Raw genomic sequence first — 16,569 nt, 5'->3', positions numbered from 1 at the left:
TCTCCGAAAATAACGAATCAGATAAGATGAGCCAGTACAAGGCAGCTATCAGTTGCGAACTTTTATTACCAATATTCCGAAGGGAACAGTCATTGGAGTACAATAGGGTACGGCTATCTACTGACGAATTTCAGCGTCCGTGTTCAGCTCGAGCCAGTTCATGTACTCCGTGAGGCGAACATGGACGGCCGGACGGCCACGCTCGCAGCGAGAAGCGGTAAACACGTGGATACCGATAAGGAAGGTTTCACCGTTCTCGCTCACCGTCACCGGAGCACCCTGATCGCCGATACACGGTGCACCACCATCGGTCGTAGTACAGATGTGCGTATTGCGGATGTTCGTCAGCAGGAAGTTCAAATCGCAGCTCAGATTAGTGATGACCGGGCTACGGATGAAGCGCAGATTGGGCATCGGCAGTGGCTCACCGGTGTTGGTACCGGTTTCACCCCAACCGGAGATGGTGGTGATGTAGTTGTTGAACGAGTGTCCGATGTACATACGGCGCGGTAGATTGATGATTTGAATTTGATCTGTAACGTGGACAAAAGAACGGTGTCACTTGCATTGATGCCCCAGAAAGAACAACAGGAACAGGGACCATACCATTCCAGCGAGGTTGACGGGACAGCGTCAAGATGGCGATATCATCGCGCTCCAAGAACGAACTGTAATCCGGATGAACGCGAACGTGCGACACGGGCACAAAGTCGGACGTCGTGGCAATAGTGCTCGCCCCCAGCATAGCCGTAATCGAGGATGGGCTTTGACCGTCCACGCAGGACGCAGCGGTGAGGACGTGTGTCGGTGAGATCAGCGCTCCACCGCAAAAGTTCGTTCCGGATGTAAGCGAAATCAACAGTGCGACAGCCCACGGAACATCGGACGGAGTGGCGATGACACCGTTGTTGATGCGACGGTCCGGAACGTCAAGATTCCGATCGTAAAACCGCTGGACACGGCTCCAGTCGACATCGTGGACGGACCGGATCTCACCCGATGCGGTGGCAACAATGGCCGTCACCACCAGCAGTACCACGGAACACTTGGACATCTTACTAGCTCAAGCGATTGGTGCGCAATGGCGACTGGCTGTTAAGGGTCGCTTTGGGTAATCCCAAAGCCGCTAGCACTATCGATCTGGCACTTCCAATCGGTAGCTTATCGCGAGGAAGGGGGCACAAAAACAATGACTTGGCAGGGAGTGATTTGTGGTTAAACGAGGTACGAGGTATTGCCATTTTGTGTCCTGATTTTCTCACCACAAAGGCGATCTGCTTACGTCCGTGGGGGGTAACAGATGAGATAAGGCGATGAGGTGCAGCAGGCTAAAGTTTCTACTGTCGCACCTGCCACAACAGGTGTTTATGTGATGGGCGCTGCTGATTGAGAGGAAATGAGAAAATTGCGCGATGACATTTTGAGGGGGCCATTGTTATCTGCGCCATTGATTCATCAGGGAGTAAGACAGATATTTCTAGAACATTGTCAGTGGGTTATAATTGAGTTATTGGAACATTACTCTCGAGAATTCTTTTAAGAAAGGATGTTACTACAATAACTGACAAAGAGTAAAGTTATGACAATTGGGTGTAAACTCACTCAGATAAATATAAACGGACAGAATCGTTTGTGGCACTTACCAAGAAAATCTTCTGCGATGTAGAAAAAAGTTTTCCAGACAATAGAAGCTATTATAACCGCTTCAATCTACACATTGAAGATTGAACACTTAGTTTGTTGATGTGTTTTTAAATATTAACATGCGTTCTTTTAATTCAACAAAGGTCAACAAAGACACGGTCCTTGAAATTTAACATTCATATGATCTTTTCCTTACGCACGAATGTTAGCTCCGGTGTAGATTTCGATCCAGTTCAGATAATCGGTCACACGCGTATGTACGGCCGGCCAGCTTCGGGTACATCCTCGTGAGTAGGTATACGAGTGGATCGCGATCACCGTCGATCCACCATCTTCCTCTACAATCGTCACCGGCCCTCCTTCATCACCCTACGGCATGAAATACCAGCCACTAGTAAAGATCACCACAGCCCTCGATGGATCGCCAGACTTACCACACACGGTGCACCACCATCGGACGAGGTACAAACGTTGGACGAACGCAGATACAGCGGGAAGCTTATCGTGCAGCTGAAGTTACTGATCACCTGGGAGCGCACCGAACGAAGTTCCTGCATTGGCAACGCTTCACCGGTATTCGAGGCCGTCTCTCCCCAACCGCTGATAGTGGTCCAGACGTTGTTGAATGACTCACCAACCTGGGAACGGCGTGGAAGTCGAGCGACTTGAATTTGATCTGAAAGGAAAATGTGCAAATGTAAGATGCTTGCCGATTCTTTCTGTTTCTTATCCGCTTCTCACCACTGAATCGTGGAGCGCGCGAAAGCGTCAAGATGGCCAGATCGTTCGCCTGGAAGAAGGAACTGAAATCCGGATGCACTCGAACGTGGTCCACGAGAACAAAGTCCTGTGCGCGGCTTATATCGCTTGCACCGAGCAGTACCGTGATCGAAGATTGTCCCTCGACACAGGTACCGGAGGTGAGAACGTGCGTACGCGAAACAAGTACTCCACCGCAAAAGTAGGTACCACTTTCGACCGATACGAGCACTCCGACAATGTACGGAATATCGGTCGGTCCAACCACGACACCATTGTTGATACGTGAGCTGCGCACTGGTGGCGGTTGGGCTTGCACCTTGTCAAGCTTGGCCAACAGCTGCTCGACGCCGCTCGCTGCACGGTTCGCCTTGAACAGTGGGCTCTCCTGGACCGGACGCACTTCGGCCCAGTTAATGTCTTCGAGACGCGTAATGGCTGCCTGAGCAGCGGCACTAGCGATTACCAGCAGGACGATCACTGATAGAGACTTCATCGTGAACTGACGGTGGCACCTGGTGAGTCGCGCCGTTATGGTAGATGAAGAAAAATTCGTTCCGCTAATCAATCCACGCTAATCTTATCACACCTTGGTTGGGTCGATTCAAATCCAGGCCTCAGGTGGTAAACAGTTTCTGGTGCGACTGACGCAGAGCCCCAAAAACCAGCAACACCTGACAGGCCGACGTCATGCAATGTGTTTATGATAAGAAGAAAAGAAATTCTTTATTCACAAATCCATCCATTATTCGATACCACGCATCCAGCGACCGGATATTATAATCCAAGGTCATCAGCTAGGGCTCGACAACGATATCGGTGTTCTGCTGAATCCAACCCAGATACTCGGTGATACGAGTGTGCACCGATGGGCGGCCACGATCGCAACCAAACAGTCCGGAGAAGTGGAACGAGTGAATACCGACGAGGAAAGTACGGCCACTCTCGGTTACCGTCACTGGACCACCTTCATCGCCCTGTCAATGGTGGAGGTTGACGTTAGCTTGGTGGATAATCACCAAAAACACACGTGTTACTCACATTACAGGCTCCTCCATTGTTGGTCATGGTGCAGATGTGCGTATCCCGGATGAAGGTGTGCGACAATCCGCACCGGAAGTTGCTAGTCACTGAGTCAACGGCGAAATGTAGGTTCTGGATGGGAACTGGCTCGTTCTCACGGCGTCCTGTGTTACCCCAGCCAGCAGTAGTGGCAGCCCAATCATTGAAACTATTTCCTACTTGACTGAGCCGTGGCAAATCCACCGGACGGATCGTATCCCGGACTGGGGCCTCACGATCCAGCGTAAGAATCGCGATATCATCTCGGTTAAAGAACGAGCTGTAGTTCGGATGCGACAGAATGTTGGACACTCCGATAAACTCCTCGACTCGCGTCATGTCCGAGGCTCCCAAAAGGACAGTCAAGGTGTTGGATCTGTGAACACATTTCTACTATTAAAGAAACGAAGCTCTCAGCCATCTGGTCATCATGATTTGAGAAACTTACCCTGAGATGCACACAGCGGCCGTAAGAACATAGCGACGGGAGATTAGCACACCGCTGCAGAAGCTGTGCGAGGACGAACCCGAGATTAGGACACCGGCTGCCCAGGGGAATTGCATCGGCGAGGCAATCTGTCCATCGGCGATCCGTGAAGAGCGTACCTCTTCATCCGTGAGTGGTGGAAGTCCTTGAGCGGCTCGTACGGCATCGGTTTGTTCCAAGGTCCTCACCGCAGACCAATCGATCGTCCGTGGATCAACGGCTAAGGAGTAGACCGTCGCCGGTAGCAGGACGGCAGCTAGAAGCAGTAACGTTCGCATGTTGTTCGTTTTACAATCCACCAACGACCGGATACAACTGTTCGGCTACTTCCCTTTTGCAGAAGCATTTATCTGGGCGGTGCGGTGGCAAGTCACTGATATGAATGAACATGTTCAAAATGGCTCGTTTTACAGACTCGTCCGGTGGCCCGATACCCCTTATCGATTGAACGGGCCTCCATTGGTTGTGATTCTGGCTACTTCCATCTTAGATAAGAGAGCGAGTGACGTATCGGAAATTTGTCTACGCTACATCGCCGCTAGAGGCTTGTCTATTTTAGTTTCCTGTAAAGATTAGCAAGAGTCGAATTGCGTCGCATATCGCTATGAAAGTATTGGTGAGATGATAGCTAATGTACAGTGAATGCCATCATGAGCGTGAAACATTTTTAATTTGTTTTAGATTGCGCAATACTTTGTTCCACAATCATTTTGTAAATCGAGTAATTAATCAATAAATAATAAATTAACAAATCCGAACGATACATAAAAAATGCGTAAAAATACATTAGTTATCCCTTGAGATAAGAGTTGAATTGTTTGGTGGAATATTTTATAATTAAAGAAAACAATTAAAGCGTTATTTTAAAGTAATGTTCTCTCAGCGGATTAGATTTATAAAAGCCTGTAACAGGTTATTGGCTTATTTGCTGGTTGTTAAGGTTAATTTGGGTCTAAAAAAGGTTCACTTTTGATGATTTTTAGTGACCAAACCATTCATGTTTATTTTATCAAGTGAATGTCATGTGAAGCAACAACATTTCAAGAATATTTGGTTGTATTTTAGAGAAAATTCGTTAAAAATTTGATCCATGGCATCACATTTATGAAGGTACGTCTACGAAAAGGTACTTTTTCCGATGCCCATTCGTAGCCGTGTGCTGGATGTATTGAAATAAATTGGTATTTATTTGATAGATTTTAAGTTTATCAATTATAAGTTTGATTTTACAATTATTAAATTTTTGGCAGCATTTGGAAGCCGAAAAAGTTATCACACTATGACGGATTAATCAATGATCAAAACCGGGTTCGTCGCTTCAGTCTTAAGGGGCAAGTCTTTTGATTCGAACCACAGACTGTGTCCATCGTAGTTGCGTGACGAGTCATCGAAAAAATACAAATCAATACTTTCTTGATAGATTATAAGTTTATCCAGGTAGCCTCGTTAACTTTTTGTTGAATTTCCTATTTTTTGGTTTTTGATAGATTTTGGAAGATGAAAAAGTGATGCTTTTTACGATTTTGCCAAAAAAAAAGAGTTTTACATAATTATTTTAAAAAAGGAATGAACGATTTTAATGAAAACTCGAGGGAGCTACTGAGCAAAGAGTGTTCAGATCATCTGTTAAAAATTTCAAATCACTCGGTCTAGTAGATTTTACGGTACGATGGGCACCGACTTTGAAAACGTTGGCTTTGGGAAACGCTCTTCAAAGTAGCGAGCTGCATGAAGCTTTATATGAAACACGGATTTTCAAAAATCTGTATCTTTGTCAGTTTTTCCTTGATTGATTCAACAATTGTTTTTGAAAGGATGAGCATTCATGGAAAAATGAAAAAAATGTATGTTAGAAAGAAAATTAAATACCTTAACCTCCCGTTTATGTAAATTGCTTAAAGAACTAAAATATTTTATCCCACGTATAGCGCTAGTTTTTAATAAAACTGCTTGTCACACTTGGATTTCAAATGATGAAAGGTTGTCTTAAATTCAATTAGTAGTCCTGCTTCCCAGGTTGATGTTCTGTTTTGTTGATGTTGATCATCTGATAACTGATGAAAAATTCACCTGCTTCATACGTTTGCCAAATGGCAAGTTTTTCAATGAGGTAGATATCCGATAGCAGTACTATCTGATAAGGAGGTAAGCGGGAGATAACTAGCCGATATGAATTTTTGGAAATAGCCACTTGTGTCTTGCACCTTTTTCGTCCTGTTTTCGTCTAGTTGAATAATACAAGTTTTAACATTTATACTCAATGCATAAGGAACGATAACAATTTCAATGTATTTAGTCTTATCTCGAATCTTGTGTGTCTCGCACTCGATAGTCAGACCGTGGCTAACGAATTGAGCACACATCTGGCACCAATTTCCAATTCCACACACACGTAAACTCACAGGAGTGTTTGCACCCAAAGCTCTCCTTGAGCCAATCACTGTTGCAGGTCGCAGATGGAGAGGAGAGGAGAGTCTTACTGGATGTTCACATCGGAGTTCTGCTGAATCCAGCCCAGGTACTCGGTGATGCGCGTGTGAACGGCCGATCGGCCACGATCGCAACCAAACAGTCCGGAGTAGTGGAACGAGTGAATACCGACGAGGAAGGTACGGCCACTCTCGGTCACCGTCACCGGGCCACCTTCATCACCCTGTCAAAGAGGGAAAAGAAGTCAAGCGGCATAAAAATCAAGTAACATTTTACCGATCTCCACACTCTCATACATTGCAAGGTCCTCCATTGTCGGTCGAGGTGCAGATGTGCGTATCCCGGATGAAGGTGTGCGACAATCCGCACACAAAGTTCGAGTTGACGGAGTCGACAGCAAAGTGCAGGTTCTGGATCGGAATTGGCTCGTTCTCACGGCGTCCAGTGTTACCCCAACCAGCGGTCGTGGCAGCCCAGTTATTAAAGCTATTACCAACGTCACTCCAGCGTGGCAAATCCACCGGACGGATCGTATCCCGGACTGGGGCCTCACGATCCAGCGTAAGGATCGCGATGTCATCTCGGTTAAAGAACGAACTGTAGTTCGGATGCGACAGAATGTTGGACACTCCGATGAACTCCTCGACTCGCGTCATGTCCGAGGCTCCCAAAAGGACTGTCAAGGTGTTGGATCTGCAAAAATTCGTCTACTATTAGCAAAAAGGAAGCTCATTTGGGTAATTTGCGAAACTCACCCCGAAATGCACACAGCGGCCGTAAGGACGAAGCGCCGGGAGATCAACACACCGCTGCAGAAGCTGTGTGAGGACGAACCGGAGATCAGGACACCGACCGCCCACGGGAACTGATTCGCCGAAGCCTGCTGGCCATCGGAGATCCTCGTCGAGCGTACCTCCTCATCCGTCAGCGGCTTCAGGCCATACTGTGCCCGTATCGCATCGGTTTGATGCAGCTGACGGACGGTGGACCAATCGATCGTCTGTGGATCGACCGGTACGGAGTAGGTGGTTCCCAGCACGACGGCAGCAAACAACAGTAGCACAGCGGACAGCTTCATGGTTACACCTTCTCGTTACTACGAGCGACGGCAACTAGACCAGTCACGGTCGTGCGTCGTTAACTTTATAGCCGCTAAATGGCGCAGGGTGCACCTGGGCTGATTAGATTCTGGCGCTAGCGGCTTAACCCCACACGTCGCGCAAATCTTTTTTGGTGAAGATTTATCGTTGACCCCCGCCACCAGGAACCGGGAACCTGGGGAGTCACGATAAGATGGTTCAGCTTTTACTTTCTTTGATTCACGATAAGTGATACAGAAGAAACCACGGTGGGAGGGCAGGTCGATGGTCACGTCAGACGTCAGAGGGCACTGCCAAATAAAAAGATTCTCGATGGCCTTCCACGGTTTTCTGTACTTCTCAATCATATCCTTCACTAAGTTTTACCAGGTGTATGCATTTGAATCCGATTTTTTCATTCTAAAGCTATGCTAAATGGAGCATTAAAGTCAGTCTAAGTGTTTTATTTTGTTCATTTAGCATCCGTTAAATATAATCGGTACGCATTTTTTTCTAATTTAACATTATATCACATCCTTAAAACTGCGATTTAAAAAGCTAAATGGAGCATTAAAGTCAGTCTAAGTGTTTTATTTTGTTCATTTAGCATCCGTTAAATATAATCGGTACGCATTTTTTTCTAATTTAACATTATATCACATCCTTAAAACTGCGATTCGTCGACATTGTTGTTTTTTGCTTCCATTTGCAAATAATCTTTGGCTGAATCGCATCAAATTTTGATTGAAAATTACGGTGGGTATGTTTTCACTGAAACACAGCGTACAAAGTGTGGTTTAAATTTTTTTAAAGTAGTGATATTGATGTTGCTAGAAGTTGGCCAAAACGGTTAGTAATGAGCGTTACAAGCAACAATTAATCAATTTTGAAACCGAGACTTGTGAAAAAATCAAGCGAACTATCAAAAAACGACAAAATTGACCAATTTTGCTCGATGAAAATGCTCCATCACCGCACGGAATATCGGTCAAAAACACGGTACAAAGCCACAATTGGTACCAATAACCACTTGCCGCTAACTCACCAGACTTGACTCTATCAAATAAACATTCATTTGCATCGGTGGGATAGGTAATGGCCGAGCAGTGCTTCCTTTTTTACAAAAAATTTAAAAAATGGAAGGGTTTTGAAAAACTGGTACAGATTGGCGGTGTTTTTGGTTAGGCATCCAAAACTTCCCTAAGATAAAGCTGAAATGTGTACCTAACGATTGCCATTACTTTGGAGAATAAGTGTCTTGTTCACTTTCCAAGAATAAGCTTTTTTTTGCCAAAACAAAAAGGTTGGTTATTGATATGCAAACACCTGGTACGCATTGAAGCGAGGTTAGTGGTTTAAATTGATTAAAAACGAGAACGCTTTTCCAGTTTCAAAGTCTTTATTTCTTTAGCTCACTTCATTGGCTCTAAGCCCGGATCACGACGTCACTGTTGGCCTGGATCCAGTCCAGATACTCGGTGACGCGCGTATGAACCGACGATCGGCTTCGATCGCATCCGAACAGGCCATCGTAGTGGAACGAGTGGACACCGATGATGAAAGTTTCCCCGCCTTCCGTCACAAACACCGGACCACCTTCGTCACCCTGTTGGGAAAAAGAGCAAAAGATGTCGCGGTAGAGAAAAAGCTTACCGTTACAGTACGATCCACGATCTTCTGGACTTACATTGCACGGTCCCCCATTATCAGTCGAGCTACAGATGTTGCCATCACGGATGAAGCTGTGGGAAATCCCGCAAACAAAGTTCGACACAACGGGACCAACGGCATACAGTAGCTGCTGCAGAGGGATCGGCTCATTATCCCGGTTGCCCGTATTACCCCAACCAGTCACCGTCGCTGGCCAATCGTTGAACGTGAACGCAGTATGATAGCGACGCGGTAGATTCGCCACCTGTACCGTCGGCGTCAAATCGGCTTCCCGGGACAGCTGCAGCAACGCAATGTCATCCCGATTCAGCAGAGCACTGTAGCCCGGATGGACAATAATATGCGACGGAATGTTGAGCACCGGAATGATCTGTTCGATGCGCGTCATATCGGTGGCCCCCAGCAGGACGGTGAAAGTGTTCGACCCAACGACACAGGCCGCTGCCGTAAGCACAAAGCGACGGGAAATGAGCGCACCACCACAGAACGAACGCTCGTTCGTTCCCGATATCAGAATACCGGCCATGAACGGGAATTGGGTTGGGCTGGCCGCTTGCCCGTTGCCAATACGGCTCGCTGCCCCGGAACCATCGTCACCACCAACGGCCAACGCGTTCACGATCAGCGAGCAGCTCACGAACGCCGCTAACAACAGGACGATCACGCTGTACGAAGAACTCATGTTTTCGGATCTCAGGATCTCGGTGCACCTAAGGCGAGCGTACGCACTGAACTGTCTGAACTCTCCCCTGCCAGAGACCGCGCTCCCTTCCCTCACCAGGTCCAGTCCGGGATTTCCCCCCCCCCCCCCCCCCAGGGATAAACCTCAATAAAACCGAAAAAATCCGATCTCATCGTCCGATGTATCGTGATAACCGTGTTCCATGTTTATTACCTTCGATAAGCCACTGTATTGGCCCCAATCGGGCTTTTTGGACGCACAATGACGCACTTCACAATGGCCCCCTGCCTAAGGCCCCCCGGGGAGGAGGTTACGTACTAATGACGGCGTCCGAATTGGCTCCGATCCAGCTGAGGTAGCTGCTCAGGCGTACGTGAACAGCCGATCGACCGCGATCACAACCAAACAGACCGGAATAGTGGAACGAATGCATACCGATGACAATCGGTTGGCCAGCCTCAGTGATCGTTACCGGACCACCATCATCTCCCTAGAATTAAAAAACAAAAAAAAACAATCACCTAAAGACTGGGAAGGAATTTGACTTAAGAATCGAATGGAACTTACATCACACGGACCACCGTTGTCACCGGAGGTACAGATATGTTCATCCCGAATGAAATTGTGCGACAATCCACACACGAGATTGGTCACAACCGGCGTTCGGATCGAGTTAAGAATCGGAATTGGAACCGGTTCGTTGTCACGGTTACCGGTATTACCCCAACCGCTGATCGTTGTGCCGAAACCGTTGAAAGAATTTCCGACATGCGACCAGCGAGGCAGATTCGCAATCTGGATGTACTCGTTCAGCGGTGTCGGCCGATCCATCGTTACGATCGCAATATCGTCCCGGTTCAGCAGCGAGCTGTAGTTCGGATGGATGAGCACACTGGCCACGCCGATGAACTGCTGGATGCGGGTCATATCACTTGCCCCCAACAGAATGGTCATCGTCGGTCGACTGGAACCGGAACCAGGAGTGTGAAGATGTGATTAGTCGACTAAAGCTCGGTCGCGACACCACGCCAGTTGAGATGCTTACTCGGATACGCAGCTGGCCGTCGTGAGGACGTGACGTTCCGATATCAGGATACCGGCACAGAAGGAATGACGATTCGAGCCGGAGATGAGGATACCGACGATGAACGGTACGGCCCGTGGATCCGTCGGATCACCACCGGCGATACGTGAACCGGGTTGACCATCGATGGCCAACGCGACGCTGGCGAGCGCCACTACGGCACACAGCACTACCGCGAGGGCGAGATACTTCTTCATTGTTCGCTGGGTAATGAGCCACTGAGCTGCGTACGAGGGCCGTGCGAGCTCGACCCCCGGGAATGTACGAATTCCGCAACAAGATAAGCCACCCAGTTCGATTAGAGGGGTCGATAATGAGGACAGCAGGGATGGTCTGCAGTTTTGTTTGAAATTGGCTTCGATTTAATAGATGTTCTGTCTTCATTTCGTTCAACTTCATTTCTTTATTTTACGAAATAAGATAGGCTTTTCCATCTGCTATATTCTGAGATCCATCTGCATAAGGAAGAGTTCATGAAAATGGGTGCTTCTGCGTAGCGAATAGCATCATCAATGATTTGACTCTAAGATTTTCTACTACGACTCGATACATTGATAACTAGTAGATTGCGATCGAAAGATGATTTAATGGCAGTTCGCAATCATTTCAAACAGTGCAGTAGGTCAAGTTTTGGATTAGCTACACGAAAAGCTACAAAATGATATCTTCCACTGAAAGTTATAATTAAACGTCTATCAAGATTGCAAATGGCTGAGCTTATTTTAATCATTGTTCTAGATAATATAAAGTGATACACAAAGGGTTGCGCTCGAAGCGAGATTTGTCTGATTAAAATGAAGGTCCAATTTGTTTCACAGATTGTAGATACATCAACCACATGCAATGTATGGATGTTGGTCAACTGTGGAGCTATTAGAATCCAAATCATCGCCATGTGGGTTTGGGTTAGGTTTATGAGCTAAGGGATGAGATGAGATGCGTTTGCTTGCGGATATTCAAACAGCTATGCGGGTACCGAAAAGCGGTTGACTATCGATATCGGTAGCAATTATCTTGTGTAAAGCTGTTTGCTTAATTATCTTTCATTGTTTAAGCTATTTTGGTGGCTATATAATTCGATATAGAAGCGCTTCAAACTCCGCAAATAAGTACCTCTAAACGGGGTACCATTTATTCTTTTATTTTAATTCATTTGTGTTAAATGGAAATAATTCGACATTCAAGCTTAGGAAAGGTTGCATTTTAAACTGCGTTAGTAAATAATCCATCGGCATTTTGATAATGATTGCAATAGTTTGACAATTCAACATTTTTAGGGATACTTTAAAATTATTTTGTAACATAAATTTACTGCGTTTAAATTTACTTTGTGTTTTAAACAAATACTCCTTCTTCAATCAGAGAAATGTCTGCATCTGTTTGATATAATTTAATGTGCCAAATCCGTTTTAATATACTTTTTTTTAGGGAATCAAATCATATAGCTGGAAGTGAGTATTAGCATAAATGTTTACCTGAATTAAGCATCGGAAACTTTGTGACAATAGTTATCGCGTTTTAATGAGACAGTTGTTCGAAAAAAAAACTAATTCATCATTAATTGAAATAAGAACAGAGAAATCAGAGAAATAAATATTACAATAGATCATTAATAGGACGCAAAATCCGGTGCATCAAATTGCAATCTGCAAAGCATTGAAGCAAGAGTGAAATACACTAGAGAGAAATGCAACAAGAAAACCACTTTGTTGTCTTGCAACTGATAACATCTGGTCAGTTGCAGCACCGGAACGTTCGCTGTTGACACGTTCCTGAGCTTTCGCCGTCTTTCTTCTTATTGAACTGGATCGCGGAAATGCTGTTGGCAAACGTGCATTGGTCCACCGAATGGACATCTGGTCACAACGGTAATCTCTTCGTTGTTCGCTCATAGCTGAGAAGAATGAGAGGTTAACTCACGTATAAAAAGACACGCACAAGCGACCACCAGTTGTGAACTCAATCAACACCAATTTACTCTGCCAACTGTTGTGGGCCTTCGTTCAATCAAACCGGATTGGCACGTCAATTCCCGACAGTGTTCGCCAAATTGTTGGTGTAGGAATCGGAATGAGCGTCCTTTTACTGGATGTGAACCACACAAGAATGGTATGAGACATTTTTGGAGAAGCTCCGTTGATAACAAGTCTACTGGAGGTTAGTTGAATCACAGTTGGATCAGTATTAAGTTTCTTGTCGAATCATAATCCAAAATGTTGGAATCCGTCTTAAAACCCGGAGTGGCCTACGAAAGAGTAGTTTATTTTCTTTGTCTTTCTTTAAATAGTCTAAAATTGATTTGATTTAAACTGCAATTTAAAAATATTTAGTCGCAATTTATAAACTGCAATTTACAAATACAAATAGTCGAGCTTTTAACCGCATAAAAAACCTTCCTGCTAGTTTTTTCGAACAGCAAAAGCGACAGGTATTTAAAACAAGGCGCTCCATACTTAACTGATCTAAGCTTTCATAGCCACTTGTTCCCTTTTTATACTTTCACTCACGAGTCTCAAACTCATATTGGCATGCGATCCCCAGAAGAAAGTATCAAACAGACGGCGGGCCACATAATTCAGAGGTGCATGGCCTTATTCAAATTGTTTTTTCCCACGAAACCCCAATCGGTGCCGATGTTCGTGGCCAGAGATGTAAAGGCAATTGCAAAACTGATCGCGCGCCGGGAATATAAAATGATGAATCTCCGTTGCGGGTTACCAGGCGCCCCCATCATGGGATTCCCCATCCAATGATGGAGGCGCCTGGTAACCAGTAAAAATGCAACATTTTTTACTAGTAATTTAGGTAAAAAAAAATCTTTCATCTCTGGTGGTACACTTAAAGGCTATTTAGCCATTTACATTTTTACTATAAACTCATGAGGCTATACAATTGAATAGAGATGTATTTGTTCATTATGTATGATAAAAAAAGAGATGTATTTGTTTGTTGTACCGAAATTCAAATAATAATTAATAACCAAACTTAACATGCCGTGAAGGTGGCTGTGAATAATCCTATCAAACTCAGTTACAACAATCTTTCTCTAGTCTAATGCAATTTGTCCACGAAAAAAACATTAAAACATTTTTTTCTAGTTGTGAATACACTCTAAACAATACACTTACTCAGAAAATGAGCACAGTTGTAATTTTTTTCTGTTAAAATTATTACCAGAATCGAGGCACCCTGTTCACGATGCTCCTTAGTAAATCTTGTTAATGCAATCATTCCAAAAGCATTTATGCCGCTTCGTTCGCTTGTTTTACACGACCTGACCGTTTTAATGGAACGAATCTTCATTCATCGCTTCCAACACCCAACAATAAACGCACTTTCGAAAACAGCATTTTGTGCTGAGCTGCCCCAGTTGATAAGACGAATAAAATGAAACACAAATAAAAATCTAAACCGGAGGCTACCGTTCTACTCTCCCTTTCAACGCCCTCCTCCATCCACTTTACTGCCACGGGTTCATGCAAATCGTTGCGAACGTGTCGAAGCCCGGGGCCTGAAAATGGTTGTTCCCCTTGTCCGTGGAAAGGTCACCCTCCGAGTCCGAGCTTCGAGCACGAAACAATTGCATCCCACAAGGAAAACAAAGCTTCAGCTACATCCATTTTTCCTTCCATAAAGAGAAACGATTTTTGTTTTCCTTTTTGCCTTTCTACAAACATTACACCCCGGCGATACATTTTTCGTTCTCGACTCGAGCGGCACAATGGTCCCACGGACGAAAGTAGCGCACGTGCAACCTAGAGCACGTTGGGCGAAGGGAAACACACTGAAAGTGGACAAAATGGAACGATCTTTTCGCATTCTCTATGCTGCTGCTGCCGTTGGTGTTGAGGCTGCTGCAGCTTTCTCAATTGTCTTTACTCTCCTGAGGCCATCCGTCCGGTATTCAAGCGCCATTCGAACAGCTCCGCTGTGCGAGATACGGGACAGACCAGGCGAAGGTTTTGCCGTTTGTTGACGCAGGATAAATATTGAAGATCGTAGCGAGCGAAATTGGTTTGCGAACCCGAAATGCCAACATTCCTGGCGCAAACCATGTGCCTGCAAACCGTGGTGTGCCAGGATCGCCTATAGAACAAGAAAGATGATGATAAGTATGGTGTACCATCAATGGCCCGTTTTACTTACAGATTAATGTCCACCGTGAAAGAGAAGGGATAATATCCGGTTGGCAGTTTTATAACAAACAAACATACACCACATACTATCTCGTTTCGTATCATTATCAAGCGCACATTGTTGTGGTGCTTCAGTCGACAGCCCGGGGACAGGCGGTTAGTGTTACAAAGTTTCTCTGGGATTGGCCAATATTTGTCTCGTTAAACTTCCTCTTCCGGTAGAGATTAATTAGCCAGCCCCGGGGACAGGGCCAAGGGTAACGCCATTAAAGACATACCGAATCGTATTAGCTCCCAAGCGTTAATTATGCCGAGGACGATAGCATCGACGGGAAAAACGGAATCAATTTCCCTCATACCAGTGCAATCAAGCAAGACCGATTTTACGAACAATTGGTGGCTTGAATAATCTAATTCAGAGTAGAATTTGGGGGACATTTCGGTAGGGAATCTAATAGTCCTTAACAAATTGCGATTGATTCAATACTTGGAACTGCCTATCTTGTGTTCCTATCACTCCAAGAGGCATACATCCACAGCATCCAATGTCCAAAAATACGCTTTCCACGGACAGTTGAATGGTTCACCTTGACAAGGAAGTTTAACGAGCATCCCATCAAGCGACCACCCGTTAGAGCCGTGCTCAATCGATACCGTCCAAGGTAAGAGAAATGGAACGAGAAACACTTCGATTGCCGCGCCCACGTTCTTTCACTCGAACTTATAATTAAAGATGTCTTTCTTCTTGGCTCCCGACTGGCTTCGATGCGATGCCACGTCTACGAACCAGGAGCTGGCAAAGATGCTGACAAGCGCCGCTTACGTAATTCAACTAACGCAAATAATGTAATCACCACTTCTATTAAATAAAGACTCGGTTAGGAGAATGCACAATCTCGCCCCCTGCCATCACACAGTCGATGGTCCATCGATGAATGGAAATACTTCAAGAGAAGAAGAAAACTGACGATTCTCGATACTGGCGAACTGAGAAGACTAAATTTTCCACCCACGAACATGGTGACCTTCCATTTCCATTGAGATTTCCGGAATTATGTTGTTCCTCGTTTTCTTTTGATAACGGCAACGATAACTTTTTTCATTCTTTTTGGAATAAAGAGGAACGGGAGCAAAAACGTGGCACAACATTAACAAGCCGTAGAGCACAGCAAAAAGGGAAAAGGCGTATTGCGGGAGCGTGATTTAAATTGCATTAAAAACCTCGAGAACACATTTTCGGAACGGATTGTTGGGATTCACGGTTCGTCCTCGTCATTTGGGCGTCGATGAGAACTGCTTTGCGCAATGTGTGCGTGACAGAGTAACAGTGAGGGACGTTTTTTAAACACGAATTTATTAGCATCATCATCATTTAGTATGTATTATTTCTCGATATATTTCGCTACTCGAAAAGGGTTGTCTCGGGGTGCGTGTCTGTGTGCGATGTGGTGCTCTCGTGAAGATCGAATCAGTTGATCAGTACTCGTGGAACGAACTTGAAACCTCATTTGACGGATTGGTTCTTTCTTTCCTCT

General features: G+C 45.3%; 6 protein-coding genes across 6 annotated transcripts in view; all 6 read right to left on the bottom strand.

The window, feature by feature from the left end:
• LOC126578312 (regulator of G-protein signaling 20) overlaps nucleotides 1–16,569 on the bottom strand; it is a 268,141-nt gene that overhangs the window by 126,350 nt on the left and 125,222 nt on the right. The gene's annotated exons all lie outside the window — the stretch shown is intronic.
• On the bottom strand, nucleotides 118–2,899 carry LOC126576640 (transmembrane protease serine 9-like). Its single transcript, XM_050237945.1, has 5 exons — nucleotides 2,386–2,899; nucleotides 2,079–2,320; nucleotides 1,841–2,013; nucleotides 607–1,058; nucleotides 118–533 (listed from the first exon to the last, which is right to left on the bottom strand). The coding sequence occupies exons 1-5, from the start codon at nucleotides 2,897–2,899 to the stop codon at nucleotides 118–120; spliced, it is 1,797 nt and encodes a 598-aa protein (XP_050093902.1).
• LOC126576639 (collagenase-like) lies at nucleotides 3,122–4,412 on the bottom strand. Its single transcript, XM_050237944.1, has 4 exons — nucleotides 4,368–4,412; nucleotides 3,914–4,275; nucleotides 3,445–3,841; nucleotides 3,122–3,380 (listed from the first exon to the last, which is right to left on the bottom strand). The coding sequence occupies exons 1-4, from the start codon at nucleotides 4,410–4,412 to the stop codon at nucleotides 3,201–3,203; spliced, it is 984 nt and encodes a 327-aa protein (XP_050093901.1). The 3' UTR covers nucleotides 3,122–3,200.
• On the bottom strand, nucleotides 6,265–7,482 carry LOC126578302 (collagenase-like). The gene is made up of 3 exons (XM_050240729.1): nucleotides 7,138–7,482; nucleotides 6,679–7,075; nucleotides 6,265–6,605 (listed from the first exon to the last, which is right to left on the bottom strand). The coding sequence occupies exons 1-3, from the start codon at nucleotides 7,458–7,460 to the stop codon at nucleotides 6,429–6,431; spliced, it is 897 nt and encodes a 298-aa protein (XP_050096686.1). The 5' UTR covers nucleotides 7,461–7,482; the 3' UTR covers nucleotides 6,265–6,428.
• Nucleotides 8,842–9,814, bottom strand: LOC126578304 (brachyurin-like). Its single transcript, XM_050240732.1, has 2 exons — nucleotides 9,149–9,814; nucleotides 8,842–9,067 (listed from the first exon to the last, which is right to left on the bottom strand). The coding sequence occupies exons 1-2, from the start codon at nucleotides 9,812–9,814 to the stop codon at nucleotides 8,888–8,890; spliced, it is 846 nt and encodes a 281-aa protein (XP_050096689.1). The 3' UTR covers nucleotides 8,842–8,887.
• LOC126578307 (chymotrypsin-like) lies at nucleotides 10,125–11,095 on the bottom strand. The gene is made up of 3 exons (XM_050240735.1): nucleotides 10,860–11,095; nucleotides 10,382–10,778; nucleotides 10,125–10,304 (listed from the first exon to the last, which is right to left on the bottom strand). Exons 1-3 carry the CDS (start codon nucleotides 11,093–11,095, stop codon nucleotides 10,125–10,127), a joined length of 813 nt encoding a protein of 270 aa, XP_050096692.1.

Source organism: Anopheles aquasalis, chromosome 3 (assembly GCF_943734665.1).
Source record: "Anopheles aquasalis chromosome 3, idAnoAquaMG_Q_19, whole genome shotgun sequence".
Lineage (NCBI taxonomy): Eukaryota > Metazoa > Arthropoda > Insecta > Diptera > Culicidae > Anopheles > Anopheles aquasalis.
Note: the sequence above shows the minus strand (reverse complement) of the source record. Positions and strands in the feature narration are given on the sequence as shown.